Genomic DNA, 19324 nt, shown 5'->3' on the forward strand with positions numbered 1-19324 from the left:
TGTTTCCAGAATGTTTGTCAGAGCAAATGAATCAGAAATTAACAAACGTAAAACCTCATGAATTCACCCTATTGACTCAGAGACTTCTGCAAACAAAGTGAATAAAACAAAAAGAATGCATTAGAAATTAACATTGTTCAAGTATGTTAAAAATTGTATTTTCATTTTATTTATGATCATTCTTTATCATAAAGGATATAATCTAGTCACGGAGGTCAGGGAAGTCAAGGATTCCGTGAATTCACTCAATCTCTGTGACTTCTGTGGCTTAAGCTGTGAGCAGCTGGAGCCAGGGCTGTGCGCTGCCCTCCTCTCCCTCAGCGGCTGTGGCCGGGGCTGGAACCCTCTCCCCCCTCTCCTGCCCTGCGGCTTTGGCTGGGGCAGGGATTGTGTGTTCCTCCCCACCCCGTAGCTTCGGCCAGGGTGGAGGTTGCACATTCCCCCAACCCTGGCTTGGGCCGGGGCTGTGCCCCCCACCATCCGTGGCTGAGGTCAGGGCTGGAGAGCCCCTCACCTGCAGGGCTGAAAGGAACTTAAAGGACTTACCGGTACTCCGGAGTCCTTGGAGGGGACGGGGCCTCAACCGGAAGAGGTGTGGCCTCTATCGGAAGAGGCAGGGCCTTTAAATCCCTGGACACTTTAAATCAGGATTTAAAGGGCCTGGGCCTGGGATAGCAACAGCTACCGCAGCGGAGCCCCAGGCCCTTTAAATTACAATCGGAGGGGGCCCTGGCCTCTGGCAGAGCTTTAAAGGGCCCGGGGGCTCCACTGCAGTAGCAGCAGTCGGGAGCCCCTGACCCTTTAAATCGCTGCCTGAGCCCCGCCGCCGCTACCCCGGGGCTCCGGCAGGCTCTGGGGATGATTTAAAGCAGGGGTCTCAAACTCAAATGACCCAGAGGGCCGCATGAGGACTAGTGCATTGGCCCGAGGGCCGCATCACTGACACGCCCCCTTGCTGCCCCTGGCCCCGCCCCTGCCCTGTCTCTTCTCCACCTCCTCCCCTAAGTGCGCGGCTCCCCGCTCCTCCCCCCTCCCTCCTGGAAAGTGCTAAGCGCCACCAACAGCTGTTTGGCGGCTTGGCGGCAGGAAGCGCCTGGAGGTAGGCAGAAAAAAAAAGAAGAGTAATATAGTAGTATAGTATTAAAATATAGTATGCTATTAAAAGTCAATTTATTAACTTTTTTATTAACTTCTTTAACTGTAATGTGAAACGTCAGTGCTAATTTTGACGTTTTGTCAAATTTTGTACTAATTTTGGTTATGTCATTGTGACAGTGTTGGTTGACACTTTAATGTAGAATCTACAGTTTTAATAAATATATACACTCAGTAATGCACCTCACTCAAAGGACAAAACACGCACTTAGATTTACTGCCTAAGGCTCTGGGAGGGAGTTTGGGTGGGGGTGGGGGAGGGGGTCTGGAGTGCAGGCTCTGTGCTCGGTGCAGGCTCCAGGCTGCGGCAGGGGGTGGGGGTGCAGGCTTTGGGACGGAGTTTGGGGATAGGAGGGGGTGCAGGGGTGAGGGCTGTGGGGCTGAGGGTGAGGGGTTTGAGGCATTGGAGAGGCTCGGGGCATTGGAGAGTCTCAGGACTAGGGCAGAAGGGCAGGGGAAGGGCAGCCTGCCCTGGCCCTAGTGCAGGGGGGCGCTAGGACCCTGCGGCAGCAGGTGATGCCGGAAGCCGGCATAGCGGAGGAGTGGAGTCAGCCTGAGCTCCCGGGCAGGCTCCCGGGCGGTGAGGGGGCAGCAAGTGGGGGCCGGGAGACACTGGGGGGAGGCGCGTGGGGGCAGCAGGTGGGGCCAGGGGAGAGACCCGGCCCCAAACATTGGGGAGCAGCGCGCGGGGAGCTTAGGCACAGAAAATAACTCGGGGAGGGGGGCGGGGTGAGGGGAGTTTGGCGGCGACAGGCAGTAAGTGGGGGACAGGGCGGGCTCTAGGCACCAGCGGGCCAAGCACCCGCTTGGGGCGGCATCCTGGGGAGGGCGGCAGATGGCCCCGGTGGACCTCCCTCAGGCATGCCTGCGGGAGGTCCACCGGAGCCGCCGACCCGCAACCGCCAGAGCGCCGCCCTCCGCCCCAGCAAATCCTAGCCGCGGCTGGGAGTTAAAAGGCTCTGGGCTCCCTGCCCCGGCGGGCAGCTCGGAGCCTTCTGATTCCCAGCCGCGGCTGGGAGTTAAAAGGCTCTGGGCTCCCTGCTGCGGCGGGCAGCCCGGAGCCCTCTGATTCCCAGCCGCGGCTGGGAGTTAAAAGGCTCTGGGCTCCCTGCCGCGGCGGGCAGCCCGGAGCCTTCTGATTCCCAGTCGCGGCTGGGAGTTAAAAGGCTCTGGGCTCCCTGCTGCGGCGGGCAGCCCGGAGCCCCCTCTGATTCCCAGCCGCGGCTGGGAGTTAAAAGGCTCTGGGCTCCCCACTCTAGAGCTGGCTCCCCACTCTAGAGCGGGCCGCATGTTTGAGACCCCTGATTTAAAGGGCCCGGGGCGGTAGCGGCTACCTGAGCCCCGGACCCTTTAAATCGTCCTCGGAGTCCTGCTGCCGGAACCCTGGGGAGGTGGCAGCGGGACTCCAGCGGCTATTTTAAGGGCCGGGGTGGTACTGGCTGCTGCAGCCCCGGATCCTTTAAAAAGCCGCTGGAGACTCACCAACGCTACCCCGGGGCTCCGGGGATGATTTAAAGGGCCTGGGGCGGTAGCTGCGGCAGGTGCCCCAGGCCCTTTAAATCGCCGCTCAAACCCCACCGCCGCTTCCTCAGGGCTCTGGCAGCAATTTAAAGGACCCGGGGCTCCAGCCGATGCTGGGAGCCCCAGGCCCTTTAAACTGCCACCAGGGGAAGCCGATCCGCCCCGGTACAGCGCACCGGCTCTTGCCAGTATGCCGTACCGGAGCGTACCAGCTTACTTTCACCTCTGCCCACCTGTGACTGCGGCCAGGGCTGGAGAGCCCCCACCCGTGACTGCAGCTAGGGCCAGAGCTGTGTGGACCCCACACACCTTCCTCCTTCAGCCACGGTTGGATCCAGGGCTGTGCACTGCTGCAGCCGGGGTTGGAGCCAGGGCTACATGTCCCTGTGGCTGCGGGGGCTGTGCACCCTGCCCCTCCCCTCTCTCCTCACTGCTTTGGCTGCGGCCAGGGCCGGAGCCAGAACTGTGTCCCCTTTCGTGATGGTGAGGCTCTGGCTGTCAGTCCCCCCAGTCTCTCCCCCCCGCCCCGTGACAGGGCTCCAGCTGTCGTTTCCCCCCCCCCTTTTATTTTCAGTAAAAGTCACAGACAGGTCACAGGCTCCCATGAATTTTTGTTTATTGCCCGCGGCCTGTCCGTGACTTTTACTAAAAATAACCATGACAAAATCTTATCCTTATTTATAATGTACATACCAATATTCTGTCGTGTGCTGGTTAAACGTAATTATGTTTTTCTACACACAAAGAGCAACTAGAAATTTTCAGTGTGAATTACTTTTATGTCACTCATGCTTGTAATCTAGGTGTCATCTTTGACTTGATCCTCTCTCTAGATCCTCACATCAAGGCTGTGTCTAAATCTTGCTGTTTATTCCTGCAGACGATCTCTAAAATGCAGTCTTTTCTATCCATCCACAAAGAGAAAACTCTCGTCCAGGTTTTCGCCATCTTGTTTTCAATATTGCCACATCCTCTTCTCTGGCCATGACAAATACAATCTCTCACCCCATTGATCAGTACACATAGGTGAATGAGGACAGACACAGAGATGGATTTAAGCAGGAGGCCACAACTTTATTAGCCCTGGGGAAGGATTCTATCTGTGCGATCTGCCCCATCTGTCACATACCAGGGATTTAAGTAGGTCCAGTGCAGTGAGTTATAGGGCTCCCACGATTTAACACGTAACTCTGGGTAGGCTCTCCTCTGCCTGCCTGTAGGATTCAACTCACTCTTCTGAATCCTCTCCCACAAAGGGTGACAGAGGGTACCAAAGAGATCGCTTGGACTGCGAAGACATCAGGTCTCTCCTTCACCCATAAGCACAAGGTGCAAGTCTTTCTTAATTCTGGAAGATGGCCGTTTGGCCTTTTATCCACACTGGACACCCTGCACAGCTTGCAATGAACATTCATTCCCATTACTAATATTAATTTCTAACGCCTATTCCTTCTTTGTGCTTTCTCTTATGCTGCCCCTCACTCATGGAAGGAGCTTCCCATGAACATCCATAAAGCCATCTCATTGTCTTCCTTCAAATTCCTCCTTAAACTCTCCTTTGCCATGATGCTACAAAAAATTTGACAACGATTAGGCAGCTGGTGCTGACGTCACAGCCTATCATGCTGATCAACATTGTCTCATTGTTTCCTTGTATTCCCCCATTAATCTGTTTCCCTTTTATTATTTATTATTTGTATTGCAGCAGCACCTAGGAGTCATGGAACAGGAGCCCACTGTGCGAGGTGCTGTACAAACACAGGAAAGTGGTCCCTGACCCAAGCCGTTTATAATCTAAGTACAAGACAAAAGACAACAAATAATAGCCATCATAAATGATAAAAAGAAAACAGAGCAAGAGAGAACAGAACTAAAGTCTCCAAAAAAAAATCCGAGTGTGCTTTAACTTAACTTGCAAGTCTACTATGGATCCAGCTTTCCTAGGTCAGAAGCTACATTGGCACCATGAAATCTGGCAAAGTTAACATTCGCCACACTGAGTTCCTGTAGCAACACGTGCAGAGCAATAGAAGTACAAGCAAGCTCCCACTCTGCTCCTAACAGAGTACACACCCACACTGAATATGGTGCAAACTTATCCCCTTCGTAGTGTTTGCCTTTATTGTTGACTTAAGTACACACAAAGCATAAACCTGAGCTTAAGCTTTCTCAGCTTGCCTTTCCCTAGGGTTTTCTCTCCGAAGAACCTCTTTGTTCCTACTCCTAGTTTCCTCTGAGTGTGCTTTGCATCAAGAAAGTCATGATGACAAAATAATAGCTTTTTTAATTGTTCTATTTGCATTTTAATGGCAATCTATATAGTATAAGCCCTGATCCAGCAGAGACTTACACATGTGCTTAACGTTATGCACTCTGAGTATTCCCACTGAAGTGAATGGAAGCATTCACATGCTCAAAATTAAAAACTTAGTTACTTGGCTGAATCAGGGCTTACACAATATTACTTTGTAATAATGTTCATATTTAACCTATGAATTTTCTATTAGTCTTAACTAAAGAAGAAGGTAAAACTAGTAAGAGGTCATGTTACCTGTCCAGGTCCCAGATTTTCAAAACACCTTGACTTAGATATATCTTGCATGTATTAATCATCTGGTTAGTGATTTTGAGGAGAAGAGAAGTCATCTGTTCTGATGTATTATAGTACGGTGATGTACTGTAAATCATACGAATACTGTTCATTAAGCTGGGTATGTGCTCCACTATTGCTGCCTAAGACACAAACGGGAAAGGAAAAAATGAGCAATTCAAATTTCCTAAAAACTAGTAAATATGAAAACCTACTGCAAACCTTGAAGAGATGCACGCAAGGAACTAAAGGGACAATCATATTAGACAGGTCTGCACAATTTACTATCAATGGCAGTTCCTTTCAGCACCAGCAGTGGGTGGGGCTTGGGAGAATATCACCCTGATTTGTTCCTGCCTCTGCATTAGCACCTGCAATGGCAGACGTCTGCTACATGAGAACAGGGCCGGCTCCAGGCACCAGCTCAGCAAACAGGTGGCCAAGGGGAAGGGGCGGCACATCCGGCTCTTCGGTGGCAATTCAGTAGCGAGTCTCTCAGTCCCTCTCGGAGGGAAGGACCCACCGCCAAAGAATGAAGCAGCGGTAAAGCTGAAGTGCTGCCGATCATGGCTTTTTTTTTTTTCCTTCTCTTTCCTCCACCACTTGGGGTGGCAAAAACCCTGGAGCTGGCCCTGCATGAGAAGCAGTATTTTTCCATTTCTGGGGGTTCTTTGAAATCTATACATTCAACTCAACAATTGTTCGGGCATTACATTTGAAAATGGAAAGGGAGATTCATTCTCCCGCTGGGAATAATAGCTCTTTTTTCTCTTCTAAGTTTCAGACTGTCTAAACGCTTTATTTTAAAAAAAAAAAACACTTACAGGTGAGGCTTTACCAAGTGGACCAAAGAACTTGTCCAGTGTATATAAATATTTTACATTGTCTTTAGCTTCATTGGCAGCATTTGTTACATTACCATCCTGAAAAGGAAAAGGCAACTAAAATTAATAGCACTTAAGTCAGGGGAGGGCAAACTACAGCCCATCGGTCAGATCTGGCTTTCAATCCGGCCCAAGGAATTGCCAGCCCCGTGGTGCAGCTGGGCTAAGGCAGGCTCTCTGCCTGCCCTGGCCCTGTGCCGCTCCCAGGAGCGGCCGGCACTATGTCCCTGCGGCCCCTGGTGGGGGGGGGCGGCAGAGGGCTCCGTGCGCTGCCCTCACCTACAGGCACCTCCCCCTGCTGCTCCCATTGGCTGGGAACAGGGAACTGCAGCCAATGGGAGCTTGGGGGTGGTACCCACAGGCCAGGGCAGTGCACAGCAGAGCCACCTGCCCCACCCCACCCCCAGGAGCCACTGCTGGACATGCTGGCACTTCTAGGAGCAGTGCGGGGCCAGGGCAGGCAGGGAGTCTGCCTTAGCCCCTCTGCACGCTGCTGCCACCCCGGAGCTGCTCGAGGTAAGTGGCACTGGGCCGGAGCCCACACCCCAAGCCCCTCCTGGACCCCACACCCCAACCCCCTGTCCTTAGCCCCCTAACCCTCTGCCTTGAGCCCCCTGACACACCACTTCTGCACCCCAACCCCCTGCCCTGAGCCCTCTGCCGCACCCCACACCCCAACCCCCTGCACCGCACACCCCTCCTGCACCGCACACCCCTCCTGCACCCCAATTCCTTGCCCTGAGCCCCTTCCTGCACACCGCACCCCCTCCCACACCCCACACTCCCTCCTGCACTCCAACCCATTGCCCCAGCCCTACATTCATGACCCTGCATACAATTTCCCCACCCAGATGTGGCCCTGGGGCCAAAAAGTTTGCCCACTCATGATTTAGGGTTATCACACAAAGCTCTGTGGGCTCACTACCTTTTCAATGCATGTTACTAAAAGAAGAATGAATACAGGGGCCAATCCTGCAAACCTTTACTCATAAAAGTACTCCCACTGAAATCTATGAGACAATTTGTTGGAGTAAGAATTGGCAAGATCTGCCCCACTCTAGATTTAATAACTGCTACCTGATGATCAGCAGCTTTTGGACAGGACTATACATCCCAATTTAGGAAAAACTCCTCACTGAAGTTAACAGAGTTTTGCCTGATTAAACTGCAATTCTACTCTGAAAAGTAAGTGTAAAAATGGCATTCTGGGATCCGATGTTTATTGCCTTTCAACTGTATATTTTTCAAAGCAGTGCTGGCAACTATCATGAATTTATCACAAGACAGCTCCTGCAGTCATGAGATTTCAACAGAATTTCAGCTGACATATATTAAAGTAAATTTCTAGTCCTCATGGTTTAAAAAAAAAAATCTTGAAAACGTAATCCCTAAAAGCTCAAAAACTAGGAGGCAAATAAACAGAGCACAATGTTATCACTTTGTAAAATCTCATGATTTTTTAGCCAATATCATAGTTTTGGGGGCCTGACTCATAATGTTTGAATGTTCAGGGCTGGCAATATTGAATGTGCTCAATGTACACAGAGACGGTTTATTTTTCTAACTGCCAGCCCTGCAAAACCAGCTCAGGCTCTAAAATATACTGGCTTCTTCCCTTCTTATACACTATCACCTTAATAAAGCAGACCCTCAGTGACACCTGTGTATCCGTTTTGTCTACAACAGCTTATACAGATCTGACTGATTTGAACTTGATAAATAATTCTGTTGATGCTGCACAGGAAGAAAGGGATCCAGCTCACTATCTCTTACATGTGTTGGCTCTGCAGGGATAACAGATCAAAAACTATTTTTACCACAAAAGTCAGCAGAAATTACTCTGAGTACACACAGCAAGATTAGTTGAGTAAGAAGGTACCATTTTTCCACAGACTATTCTCAAAGCAGATCCACACTTTAAGGAGTAGAAGATCCTGATGGGCAGAAACAGCAGGTCTGCCATAATCTCCTCTATTGGTGCATTCAGTGGCTTTTGAATCTCTGGTCACCTGCACATGGCTTGTGAGTCTGTTTTTCTGGACTGTCTGCAATTTGCATTGTTAAGTTTGGATCAGGTGTCCATATGTCTGATGTAGTAAGTGCTCGAGGTAAAACTAGCCTGGGCCTGTAGCGAATACCTCCTCTATCCCCTTCCTGGCAATCCCACAGTCCTGTGTAGATACCTGTGTAACTGGAAATGTATGAGATAGAGTTGTCCCCGCCCCCCGATATGTGTGCTTGACTCCAAATCCAGAGAATTGGTATTACATTTTTATATCAAAGAGAGAATAAAGCCCAATACATAAAAACCATCATCCCCAAACTATTATTAGCAACGTGGGTTCATTTCCAAATGTAGCATAAGCGCAGCAGCATGTTTTTAATTGACTTGAAATTATTTCTATTAAAAGCACAGTCATTACCAGTTCTTTCCACTGCTTTAATAGTCTTGATTTTGCTGCCTGAAGAATACTTAGAACTTTATTTACTCTTGGACTCTTGATCTCATCTAAAAGGCTTTGAAAAAAAGAATAAATTTTAATTTTTTTTTCCCAAGTGACAGTTCATGTTTATAAACAAAATGCCCTTTAGCCTGCAGGAGAAATAATGCACTGCTTTAACCTGTTAAATGATGCCATCCTCGATTTCCAGTGTTCCAGTTCAGCAGCTGGGCCAATGTCATCAGCTTCTTTTCTCATTTGTTCACTTTCCACCAAAATTTGTCCAATCTGTTTGATCCAAATTATAAGCACTCCTTCAAGTTTCTCAATTACCTCGATGTTACTGCCTTTAAAACCACAAGACAAAAATTGCATTCTACTAATAAGTGCCAAGAAACATACACAGATTTAAACATTCTGTAGAAGAATTCTCACTGCCTGGCTCCAGATTGGATGCAGAGCTGACTTCGGAAGGCTTCTTTAGTCCAAAGTAGCCCACCATTCATCCCAATCCTGGGGCAGATAACTAGAGAATCCATGCAGCAGATCCTCTATCTTGCCACTGTTCTTCCCTCCCTTGCCACCCACCTATTTACCCTCTGTACACTGCCATGCAGGGAGCTCCTACAGTGTATATTCCCTGCAATCCTAATTTGTTAGGAATATATCCTAAAGTCCTTGTGCAGGGTTTGCTCAGTCCATACCCAGGCAAATTCCACAAATTCCCAACAAAGTCAAATGAAATAAAACTGAGCAAGGACCTTAGGCTTTAGCTCCATTAGCACAGGCATAACTTCAAAATCAGATGTATACTTAAAAGGCACTGGAATACTGCTGCATTTTTCATGTGGGATTTTCATATCCAACAAAAATGCCAAGCCTATCTAACTAACAATTTAAATTAATCTACTGATACATTAACCATATTTAGTTAATAACTGTACTTGTGGTTAAACAAGGGTTCTCTCTTTCCCCGCCATCTCTTTCCATTCATCCTCCAGTGAAGTCAGAGGACCACATTATCCCAAAGGTGGAAGACAATCCACATAGGGACCAGAAAACTCTGCATGTTTCAAATCAAAATGTCTTTCAGATTGTTCCATCAGCGGAGACAGTGTAGAGTTTGCCCTCTGCATTATGACCAGGGCTCCTGGCCCTTCAAACGTGCAGCTTACCTGAGATCCAGAGGGAAATCTTTCAGACCTTGTGCCATCCACTGGAGAGCAGGGCACTCGGTGACTCAGGATCCCTTAGTAAGTAGCCCTGCTGCTATAGGTTTGTTGGGGTTTTTTTTACTGTCAGCTGCCCCAAAACATTCCCATTAAGAGGGTTATAGTATGTAGTAAGGGATATGATAATGGTGATTGGCTCAGCATTATTTTACACTGAAATGTCATGTGATGACAAGGAAGGTGGGGCAGAGAGGGGAGGCCACTGTTGTAGAGAGGGGCCATACCCCAAGTCAAGCCCTCTGATCCAGCTATGCCCCCTTCCAATTCATGGATCTCAGAGCCATAGGGTACCTAGTGTACCTGAGGACCAACGAAAGTAAGGAGCATTCCATATGTAGCAGCTGATCCTCCTTTCTATGCTATCCTCTCCAAACCCACCTTATTGAGCTTCCCTCACCCTGCAGAACTGGATGGTCATAGTGATGATTTTATCACATCTCAGTAATTTTCAAGATCATAAACTTGGAATTATACTCCACTTCTAAGATCAAGCAGAAGAAATATAGCTCTAAGGAAGAGGATGAATAAACCTTTTAAGGGAAATCGTCGCTAACAGCATAGAGAACATGGAACATCTCTCTTCCCATAAATACTCTCATTTCCATGTTTTGTTTTGGATCACATAATATTTCTCCTTTAGGAACATAAGAACATAAGAATGGCCATACCGGGTCAGACCAAAGGTCCATCTAGCCTAGTATCTGTCTACCGACAGTGGCCAATGCCAGGTGCCCCTGAGGGAGTGAACCTAACAGGCAATGATCAAGTGATCTCTCTCCTGCCATCCATCTCCATCCTCTGACGAACAGAGGCTAGGGACACCATTCTTACCCATCCTAGCTAATAGCCATTTATGGACTTAGCCACCATGAATTTATCCAGTCCCCTTTTAAACATTGTTATAGTCCTAGCCTTCACAACCTCCTCAGGTAAGGAGTTCCACAAATTGACTGTGCGCTGCGTGAAGAACTTCCTTTTATTTGTTTTAAACCTGCTGCCTATTAATTTCATTTGGTGATCCCTAGTTCTTGTATTATGGGAATAAGTAAATAACTTTTCCTTATCCACTTTCTCAACATCACTCATGATTTTATATACCTCTATCATATCCCCCCTTAGTCTTCTCTTTTCCAAGCTGAAGAGTCCTAGCCTCTTTAATCTTTCCTCGTATGGGACCCTCTCTAAACCCCTAATCATTTTAGTTGCTCTTTTCTGAACCTTTTCTAGTGCTAGAATATCTTTTTTGAGGTGAGGAGACCACATCTGTACACAGTATTCGAGATGTGGACGTACCATGGATTTATATAAGGGCAATAATATATTCTCAGTCTTATTTTCTATCCCCTTTTTAATGATTCCTAACATCCTGTTTGCTTTTTTGACCGCCTCTGCACACTGCGTGGACATCTTCAGAGAACTATCCACGATGACTCCAAGATCTTTTTCCTGACTCGTTGTAGCTAAATTAGCCCCATAATGTTGTATGTATAGTTGGGGTTATTTTTTCCAATGTGCATTACTTTACATTTATCCACATTAAATTTCATTTGCCATTTTGTTGACCAATCACTTAGTTTTGTGAGATCTTTTTGAAGTTCTTCACAATCTGCCTTGGTCTTAACTATCTTGAGCAGTTTAGTATCATCTGCAAACTTTGCCACCTCACTGTTTACCCCTTTCTCCAGATCATTTATGAATAAATTGAATAGGATTGGTCCGAGGACTGACCCTTGGGGAACACCACTAGTTACCCCTCTCCATTCTGAGAATTTACCATTAATTCCTACCCTTTGTTCCCTGTCCTTTAACCAGTTCTCAATCCATGAAAGGACCTTCCCTTTTATCCCATGACAGCTTAATTTACGTAAGAGCCTTTGGTGAGGGACCTTGTCAAAGGCTTTCTGGAAATCTAAGTACACTATGTCCACCGGATCCCCCTTGTCCACATGTTTGTTGACCCCTTCAAAGAACTCTAATAGATTAGTAAGACACGATTTCCCTTTACAGAAACCATGTTGACTATTGCTCAACAGTTTATGTTTTTCTATGTGTCTGACAATTTTATTCTTTACTATTGTTTCAACTAATTTGCCCGGTACCGACGTTAGACTTACCGGTCTGTAATTGCCGGGATCACCCCTAGAGCCCTTTTTAAATATTGGCGTTACATTAGCTAACTTCCAGTCATTGGGTACCGAAGCCGATTTAAAGGACAGGTTACAAACCTTAGTTAATAGTTCCGCAACTTCACATTTGAGTTCTTTCAGAACTCTTGGGTGAATGCCATTTGGTCCCGGTGACTTGTTAATGTTGAGTTTATCAATTAATTCCAAAACCTCCTTTAGTGACACTTCAATCTGTGACAGTTCCTCAGATTTGTCACCTACAAAAGCCAGCTCAGGTTTGGGAATCTCCCTCAGCCAGCTCAGGTTTGGGAATTACTGACCTGCTGTTATGTAGTCAGATGGGTTATGCAAGTTGTTGAGGTAACTCTCAATATCCACCTTCTGCAGCTGAATTTTATCTTCTAAATTCTGTCTTGCTGATGACAAGGTACCCACAAATTTATCCACAGAATACAGAAAGTCTTGTATCTGGCTGTTCTTCAAGCCTTCTTTCACAGCTCCCCAGTGCTGATTATTTGAAAATGATTAATGCACGAAAAAATATTAAACAAAGGTATTGTTTTTATTAGAAAAGTATTGCTTATTCACAGAACCATACAATTTAGAGATGTCTTTCATATCAGATCATCTCCTGGCAAGTACAGGACCCCTTACAATATATTACTCAGTGCTTTGGCATGCTCGACTTTATATGGGCGTATTAATGTTGTGTTTGTGGGTGTGATGGGGTGTACAAGCCCTGCAGTGGGGAGGTTAGGGTTAAGGAGCAGAAAGCCACGGCCAGCCGCCTCTGCTGGGCATACTTCCAGTGGAGGCTGAGCTCAAAAGGGAGCAGCTCAGATCAGTCTAGTCAGACCACAAAGGAGAGCAGTTGTGCAGTGCAGGCTCCTGCTGAGAAGCCGCTGAGGCTCCACGTGGCCAGGACCAGGCCCCACTGCTGGGCTGCTGCAGGCCCTTCAACCATGGAGGCTGACAATGACAAGCTGTGACTGAGAGAGGAAGACTTTACAGGGCGCAACCACAGAGGACTGCAGAGGGGACTCTGAAATGAACCAGTGGCACCAACAGAGGAACTGAAGACAGGATAAGAAGTGGCCCAGGTTGCAGACATAGGAGTGTCCAACCCCTATGCCAAATATTTTGAACTACAATTTACTGGACCCTGTGCTGGAACCCAGTGGAGCAAGGAGGACCCAGGTTCCCCCCAGCTCCAGTTACAGACTTGCCACTGGGCAACACAGTCCAGAGTATTCCCATTACGTGGTTCTGCCAGCTTGGACACCAATCCCCTGACAGTTGGGTAAAAATTTGGGCTGTCAAGCAATTAAAAAAACTAATCGCGATTAATCACACTGTTAAACAATAATAGAATACTATTTATTTAAATATTTTTGGATGTTTTCTACATTTTCAAATGTATTGATTTCAATTACAACACAAAATTCAAAGTGTACAATGCTCACTTTATATTTATTTTTATTACAAATAGTTGCACTGTAAAAAACAAAAAAAAGTATTTTTCAATTCACGTAATACAAGTTCTGCAGGGCAATTTCTTTATCATGAAAGTTGAACTTACAAATGTAGAATTATGTACAAAAAATAACTGCATTCAAAAATAAAACAATGTAAAACTTTAGCGACTACAAGTCCACTCAGCCCTACTTCTTTTTCAGCTAATCGCTAAGACAAACAAGTGTGTTTACATTTGCAGGAAAGAATGATGCCCACTTCTTGTTTACGTCACCTAAAAGTGAGAACAGGCGTTCGAATAGCACTGTTGTAGCCAGCATCGCAAGATATTTACAGGCCAGATGCACTAAAGATTCATATGTCCGTTCATACTTTATTCACCATTCTAGAGGACATACCTCCATGCCGATGATGGGTTCTGCTCGCTAACAATGCAAAGCAGTGTGGACCGACGCATATTTATTTTCATCATTTGAGTCAGATGCCACCAGCAGAAGATTGATTTTCTTTTTTGGTGGTTTGGGTTCTGTAGTTTCAGCATCGGAGTTTTGCTCTTTTAAGACTTCTGAAAGCATGCTCCACGCCTCTTCCCTCTCAGATTTTGGAAGGCACTTCAGGTTCTTAAACCTTGGGTCAAGTGCTGTTGCTATCTTTAGAACTCTCACGTTAGTACCTTCTTTGCATTTTGTCAAATCTGCAGTGAAAGTGTTCTTAAAACGAACAACATGCTGGGTCATCATCCGAGACTGCTATATCATGAAATATATGGCAGAATGTGGGTAAAACAGAGCCAGAGACATACAATTCTCCCCCAAGGAGTTCAATCACAATTTTAATTAACACATTTTTTTTAATGAGTGTCATCAGCATGGAAGCATGTCCTCTGGAATGGTGGCTGAAGCATGAAGGGGCATATGAATGTTTAGCAAATCTGGCACGTAAATACCTTGTAATGTTGGCTACAAAAGTGCCATGCGAATGTCTGTTCTCACTTTCAGGTGACATTGTAAATACGAAGAGGGCAGCATTATCTTCTATAAATGTAAACACACTTGTTTGTCTTAGCGACTAGTTGAACAAGAAGTAGGACTGTGTGGACTTGTAGGCTCTAAAGATTTACATTGTTTTGGTTTTGAGTGCAGTTATGTAACAACAACAAAAACCTACATTTGTTAGTTGCACTTTCATGATAAAGAGACTGCACTACAGCACTTGTATGAGGTGAACTGAAAAATACTATGTCTTTTATAATGTTTACAGTGCAAATGTTTGTAATAAAAAATAATATAAAGTGAGCACTGTACACTTTGTATTCTGTTGTAACTGAAATAAATATATTTGAAAATGCAGAAAAACATCCAAAAATATTTAATAAAATTTCAATTGGTAGTCTATTGTTTAACAGTGCGATTAAAACTGCAATTAATCGAAATTAATTTTAATTAACTGTGATTAATCAACAGCTCTAGTAAAAATCTTATTTTTTACATAATGACAGCTGACATTCTCATGTAATCTCTTGATTCCAACAGCTGAGGTTATAAGAAAAACACCAAATACTGTGAAAGTCACAATAAAATTATGAGACTTGGCAACACTGCATTTAGCAGCTCTCTGTATTTATAGTGGTAGTCAAAATGGAGTTGTCTTGTATCAGAGTCAACTGTCTAACAAAGCATTATGGCAAGGACACAAAGCTATAAGGAAAATGACATCTATGCTTCTGACTGCAACTGCTGTTGAAAGAAACTCGGCTGTCCCACTCTCAGAGCCTTGGCAGGTGAGACAAAAGGCTGCAGAGGAGACAAATGAGCACAAAGACCTCATGGTAATGAAATGTCGCTCTGAGTTCTCTCTCTCAAGGTGACTTGTTGGGCTTTCTTTTCAGCTTGACTCCAGAACAATGGCTCCCTTTGAAGAGAGGAAGTTGGATACTAATCTTTCTCCCTACTTCAGTATGAAAGAAAATCAAAAGAGCAGCATCTGGACCACGTAACACCCAATTACTTTGGAGGGGCTGGAGCTTTGGCAATCCCACACGGCTAGGTCCCTGCTGAAGATGGACACAATACTGCATACTGCATTGTGATAAGAAGGGCACATTGAGCTACAATGACAAGGGAGGCAAGACAACAGGAGTATGCGTGGATGAGGCAAAAGGAAAGAAGCAGCAGAGTGCAGATGTGGCAAAGTGGCCAGAATGTCCACTTCATTGGCTCTAATGAAACCGGGGGGGGTCTCTGTTCCTACTAAAGACAAGGCCCAAGCTGCAAAATCTGAAGATATTCAGATGTTGGGTTTTAATTTGGTCCCATCTCTAGTTTCAACAGACCAAATCAGAACCCCTGAACAGCGCCACAAAACCAGGAAAATTCCAGTAGGCTGGGGCTTGCAGGGTGTGCTAAAGTGCTGAAGACCTTCTAACTGTACACGTCTCTGGATTAAATCATGGGCCTAACTATGTTGCAACCAAGAGAAATTGACGCTTCTTTTTACTCCAGCTTACCCTAGCATCACACTCACTGTTATGCTCTTGCTTTATCATGCTTACTTTATTATGCTATTTTTAAGTCATGGTATTTTTAAATATGAACAATGAATATGAAATATGAATTTCTGACTCCCAGATAAAAATGTCAGGACCTGTGCATATCCTAATATAGACTCTTATATCATTCTCTGTTCCCTTTGATAGACACTTCTGTTTTAGTTCATCTGATTTACAACTGAGATAGAAACAGCTATTAGACATAACTCAAAATAGGTTTGTTAAGAAAAAGATACTGATAATTTACCTGCTGAGATTTAAGTGCTGGTACCATGACTTGGGCCAAGAAAATTTCCAGGCCCTGAAGGATATTTCCACTAGTACAATCAAACATTCCAAAATTCATCTCCTTTGGGGGGAAAAAATAGTTAGCAGAATGCATTTAAATGAAACTTCTGCAGTTTTGTGACCAACTGAGTGAACTTCAGGCACATTTAAGATGGATGTAAATAGACTACAACCTAAATTTTAGGAATGAGAAATTTCTTACCTAATAATATTCTGTTAGCAGCTTCTCTCCATCAATGTGTTCATGATCTCCACTATGGAATTTGGTGGCAGTTCACTGTTGTTGCTGGAGGCTCCAGGACTAAGACACACCCTTCAGCTCAAGTCACCAAAAGAGTTTTTCCAAAGACAGAGATGCTCCAGCAACCAATTGTTAGCATTAAGACAATAATTTGATATAATGTATTAAATAAACTTGTGATGGGGTATCTGCCCCACACTGGCGAAGAAGGGGTTAAAAGCAACCTACAGAGGCTGTGCAGGGAACAGTGATACGGGAGAGTTAAGTCATGAAGAGGATGCTGCAGTATTTGGACTGAGGCGGGTTTGCAGGCGGTGACAATGATGAGCGAGGCACCGCCAGGAGAGGGCACACCGGCTAGCAGTGCTAATCCCCGAGACAGCCAGCAGGAGGTGCCACAGTGGTGAGTGAAATCCATGATAAACCTTAAGAGAATTATATGTCTAAATCTTTCTGTACAGAAAAAAAGTATTCTTGTCTTTTACCACACTACTAGGATGCATTGAACTCAGAGAGAAGCTGCTGACAGAAATAAAACGATCAGGTAAGAAATTTCTCATTCTGGTGCATAGCTTTTCTCCTCATTCATCACTAATAGGAAGTAGCAGGCAGTGATTCAAAGAAGTAATAGGGGAAAGATAAGCAGTGTTTTAATTATTATTATTATAGTAGAAATGCAGGCTGGAATGGACATTCCCCCACATATAAAGCAAGATCTTTGTACACAAAGGAATTATGTAGGACCCAACCTAGTAGCACCTTCCTACCAAAGAATGCCTCTGCAGAGAAATGGAGACTTATTTTGCAACTCTTTCTCAGGTGAGGCTCGTACACTTCTTCTCCAATGCCCAAGGGATTTCTGCAAATACTTTCCCCGATGCCTAGCATGTCAACTGATGCAGGATTGTAACATCTTGCATGAAGCAACTTTGAGGCCCTAAGATCTTGACATTTTGGATCGAATGAGATGAATAGCAAACTAGCAATGCTCATGCATGTCACAGCCTATCAAATCAGCATCAAGGGTTAGAACAAAATGATGGGAGAACTATTTTGCAGGAATTGTGCAAAGAACTTACCATGGGCAGAATGCTTTAACCACCACCTTTTGCTCATGACAACAACAACATGGTTCTTGTATAGATACAGGAATTAATTCCAAAATCTGCTTTTGGAGGTAATGGGGACTAGAAAGGCTAGTCATAGGCTTGTCTAATCTGTCATCCTGATTAATCGTGGCATTTTATGATACTCAAATGAAGAGTCTAATGTGCCTACCTACAGATCACTGCTAGGGCTGATACCCATGTTCTATGGTGCTTGGTTGTAGGAATCCAACCAACCATTCTGGAGAAACTCTAGCATAGCTGAGATCACCAGAACTTTGTGACTATTATTGTATGTATAGTACGGCAGCATCTGGAGGCCAAGGCCCCATTTTGCTGAGCACAGACAAAGAGGCAGTCCCTATCCCAAAGAGCTTTCTGTTTTCCCTCACACCAGAAATGTAAATTTGAACAAATCAGTGAGTGAAATATCCCGGTTGTGTCTGGATACCAAACTGTATCTGAGGTTAATGGCGAATCCACGCTGAACTACACTTCTCTTCTGATGCCCAGGCTGTTAAGTGTAGATGGTCTAGATTAAGTTCCTGCTTAAGTTCCTGGTCTAGATGAAGAAGTTCCTGCTTCAAGAGGTTTGGCCTTCTCTGAAGTTACAGTGTGGTGTCCTTGGCTATTTAGTAAGTCCAAAGCATCTTCTAGGCCAGTAGAGGATGGGAAGAAGGACTAACTCTCCCTTTTCCTTCTTTTCTGTGTCCTTCATGTGACCTGTCTTGAAAGGTTGCAGATTCTTCTCTGCTCAGAAAACTATTTTCTGTGCCACAGAGAAGTCTGACCTCTGGTTACACTAAACGTTCATGCCTCAGTTATAAGCCAACCTCTAATGGAAAGTAGGTGACTTCTCTTCTCTTGAGGGCATTGTAATTGCCCACTGCATGGTTTCTTGCACCTTCTACTGATGCAGCTGATACAGGCCACTGTCACAGTCAACATATTGGACTCGATAGCCAACTGCTCTAATACCATATGAACAAGATGGGAGAGGTGTTGTTGTTCATACATGCCACTGATAGAGATGTCAAAGTGAACCATTTAGTTCATTCTCTGAGATTTTGGAAATTTGTCTGCCAAGTATGCTCCCCACCCTGGGAAGCTTGTGTCCAGAGTGAGTATGAAAGGGTCTAAAGTAAAAATTGGGTTGCCTTTCAGTGTGTTTGTACTTACCTACCCACAAAGGGATATTTGGATGTGATCTGAGAATGACACCTAATTTTGCACTGCATCAAGTGCATAGTTCCATGTCTTCAGAAGGAATTTCTGCAAGCACAGTTTGAAAGATCCACTCAGGAATGAAACTAACACAACACATGTGCAATCCTAGCCATTGGAAACAATTGGCTATGAATGACCACGGCCAGGAAGTGACTGATGCAATGAAGTTTTGGTTCTTTGCTAATCTCTACCATCGTGGTAAAATTATGGCCAGATCCTTGTCTGTTTTGACCCCTGTGAGCAACTCTCAGCATTGGGATCAAAATCTCTTCTTGATTTTGAAGAAGTGGTAGCTACAAATCCTTTCCAGCAGCTGCCCAGTAATGAATGGGTCTGTTTCTCAGGACAGGCTACAGATTGGTAAATTGTCTATACATGGAGTATAAGTGTGTAAATTGTGACCTGTCCCTTGCTGTGATTACTACCATCTATTTCTCAAGGCTCTAGGTGCAGAGGATGGATAAGAAGGAAGAGTCTTGTACAGGAATTGTG

General features: G+C 45.3%; 1 protein-coding gene across 1 annotated transcript in view; it reads right to left on the reverse strand.

Annotated features, from left to right (window-relative positions):
• LOC123364581 (dynein axonemal heavy chain 5-like) overlaps positions 1–19324 on the reverse strand; it is a 317201-nt gene that overhangs the window by 258746 nt on the left and 39131 nt on the right. The window contains exons 10-15 of the mRNA XM_045006814.1: positions 16218–16319; positions 12270–12456; positions 8773–8938; positions 8574–8667; positions 6091–6189; positions 5228–5409 (exon numbers count right to left, since the gene is read on the reverse strand). Coding sequence (XP_044862749.1) covers positions 5228–5409; positions 6091–6189; positions 8574–8667; positions 8773–8938; positions 12270–12456; positions 16218–16319 — 830 coding nt within the window. The remainder of the gene's footprint in view (positions 1–5227; positions 5410–6090; positions 6190–8573; positions 8668–8772; positions 8939–12269; positions 12457–16217; positions 16320–19324) is intronic.

The sequence above is a fragment of the Mauremys mutica genome, chromosome 2 (genome assembly GCF_020497125.1).
Source record: "Mauremys mutica isolate MM-2020 ecotype Southern chromosome 2, ASM2049712v1, whole genome shotgun sequence".
Classification (NCBI taxonomy): Eukaryota; Metazoa; Chordata; order Testudines; family Geoemydidae; genus Mauremys; species Mauremys mutica.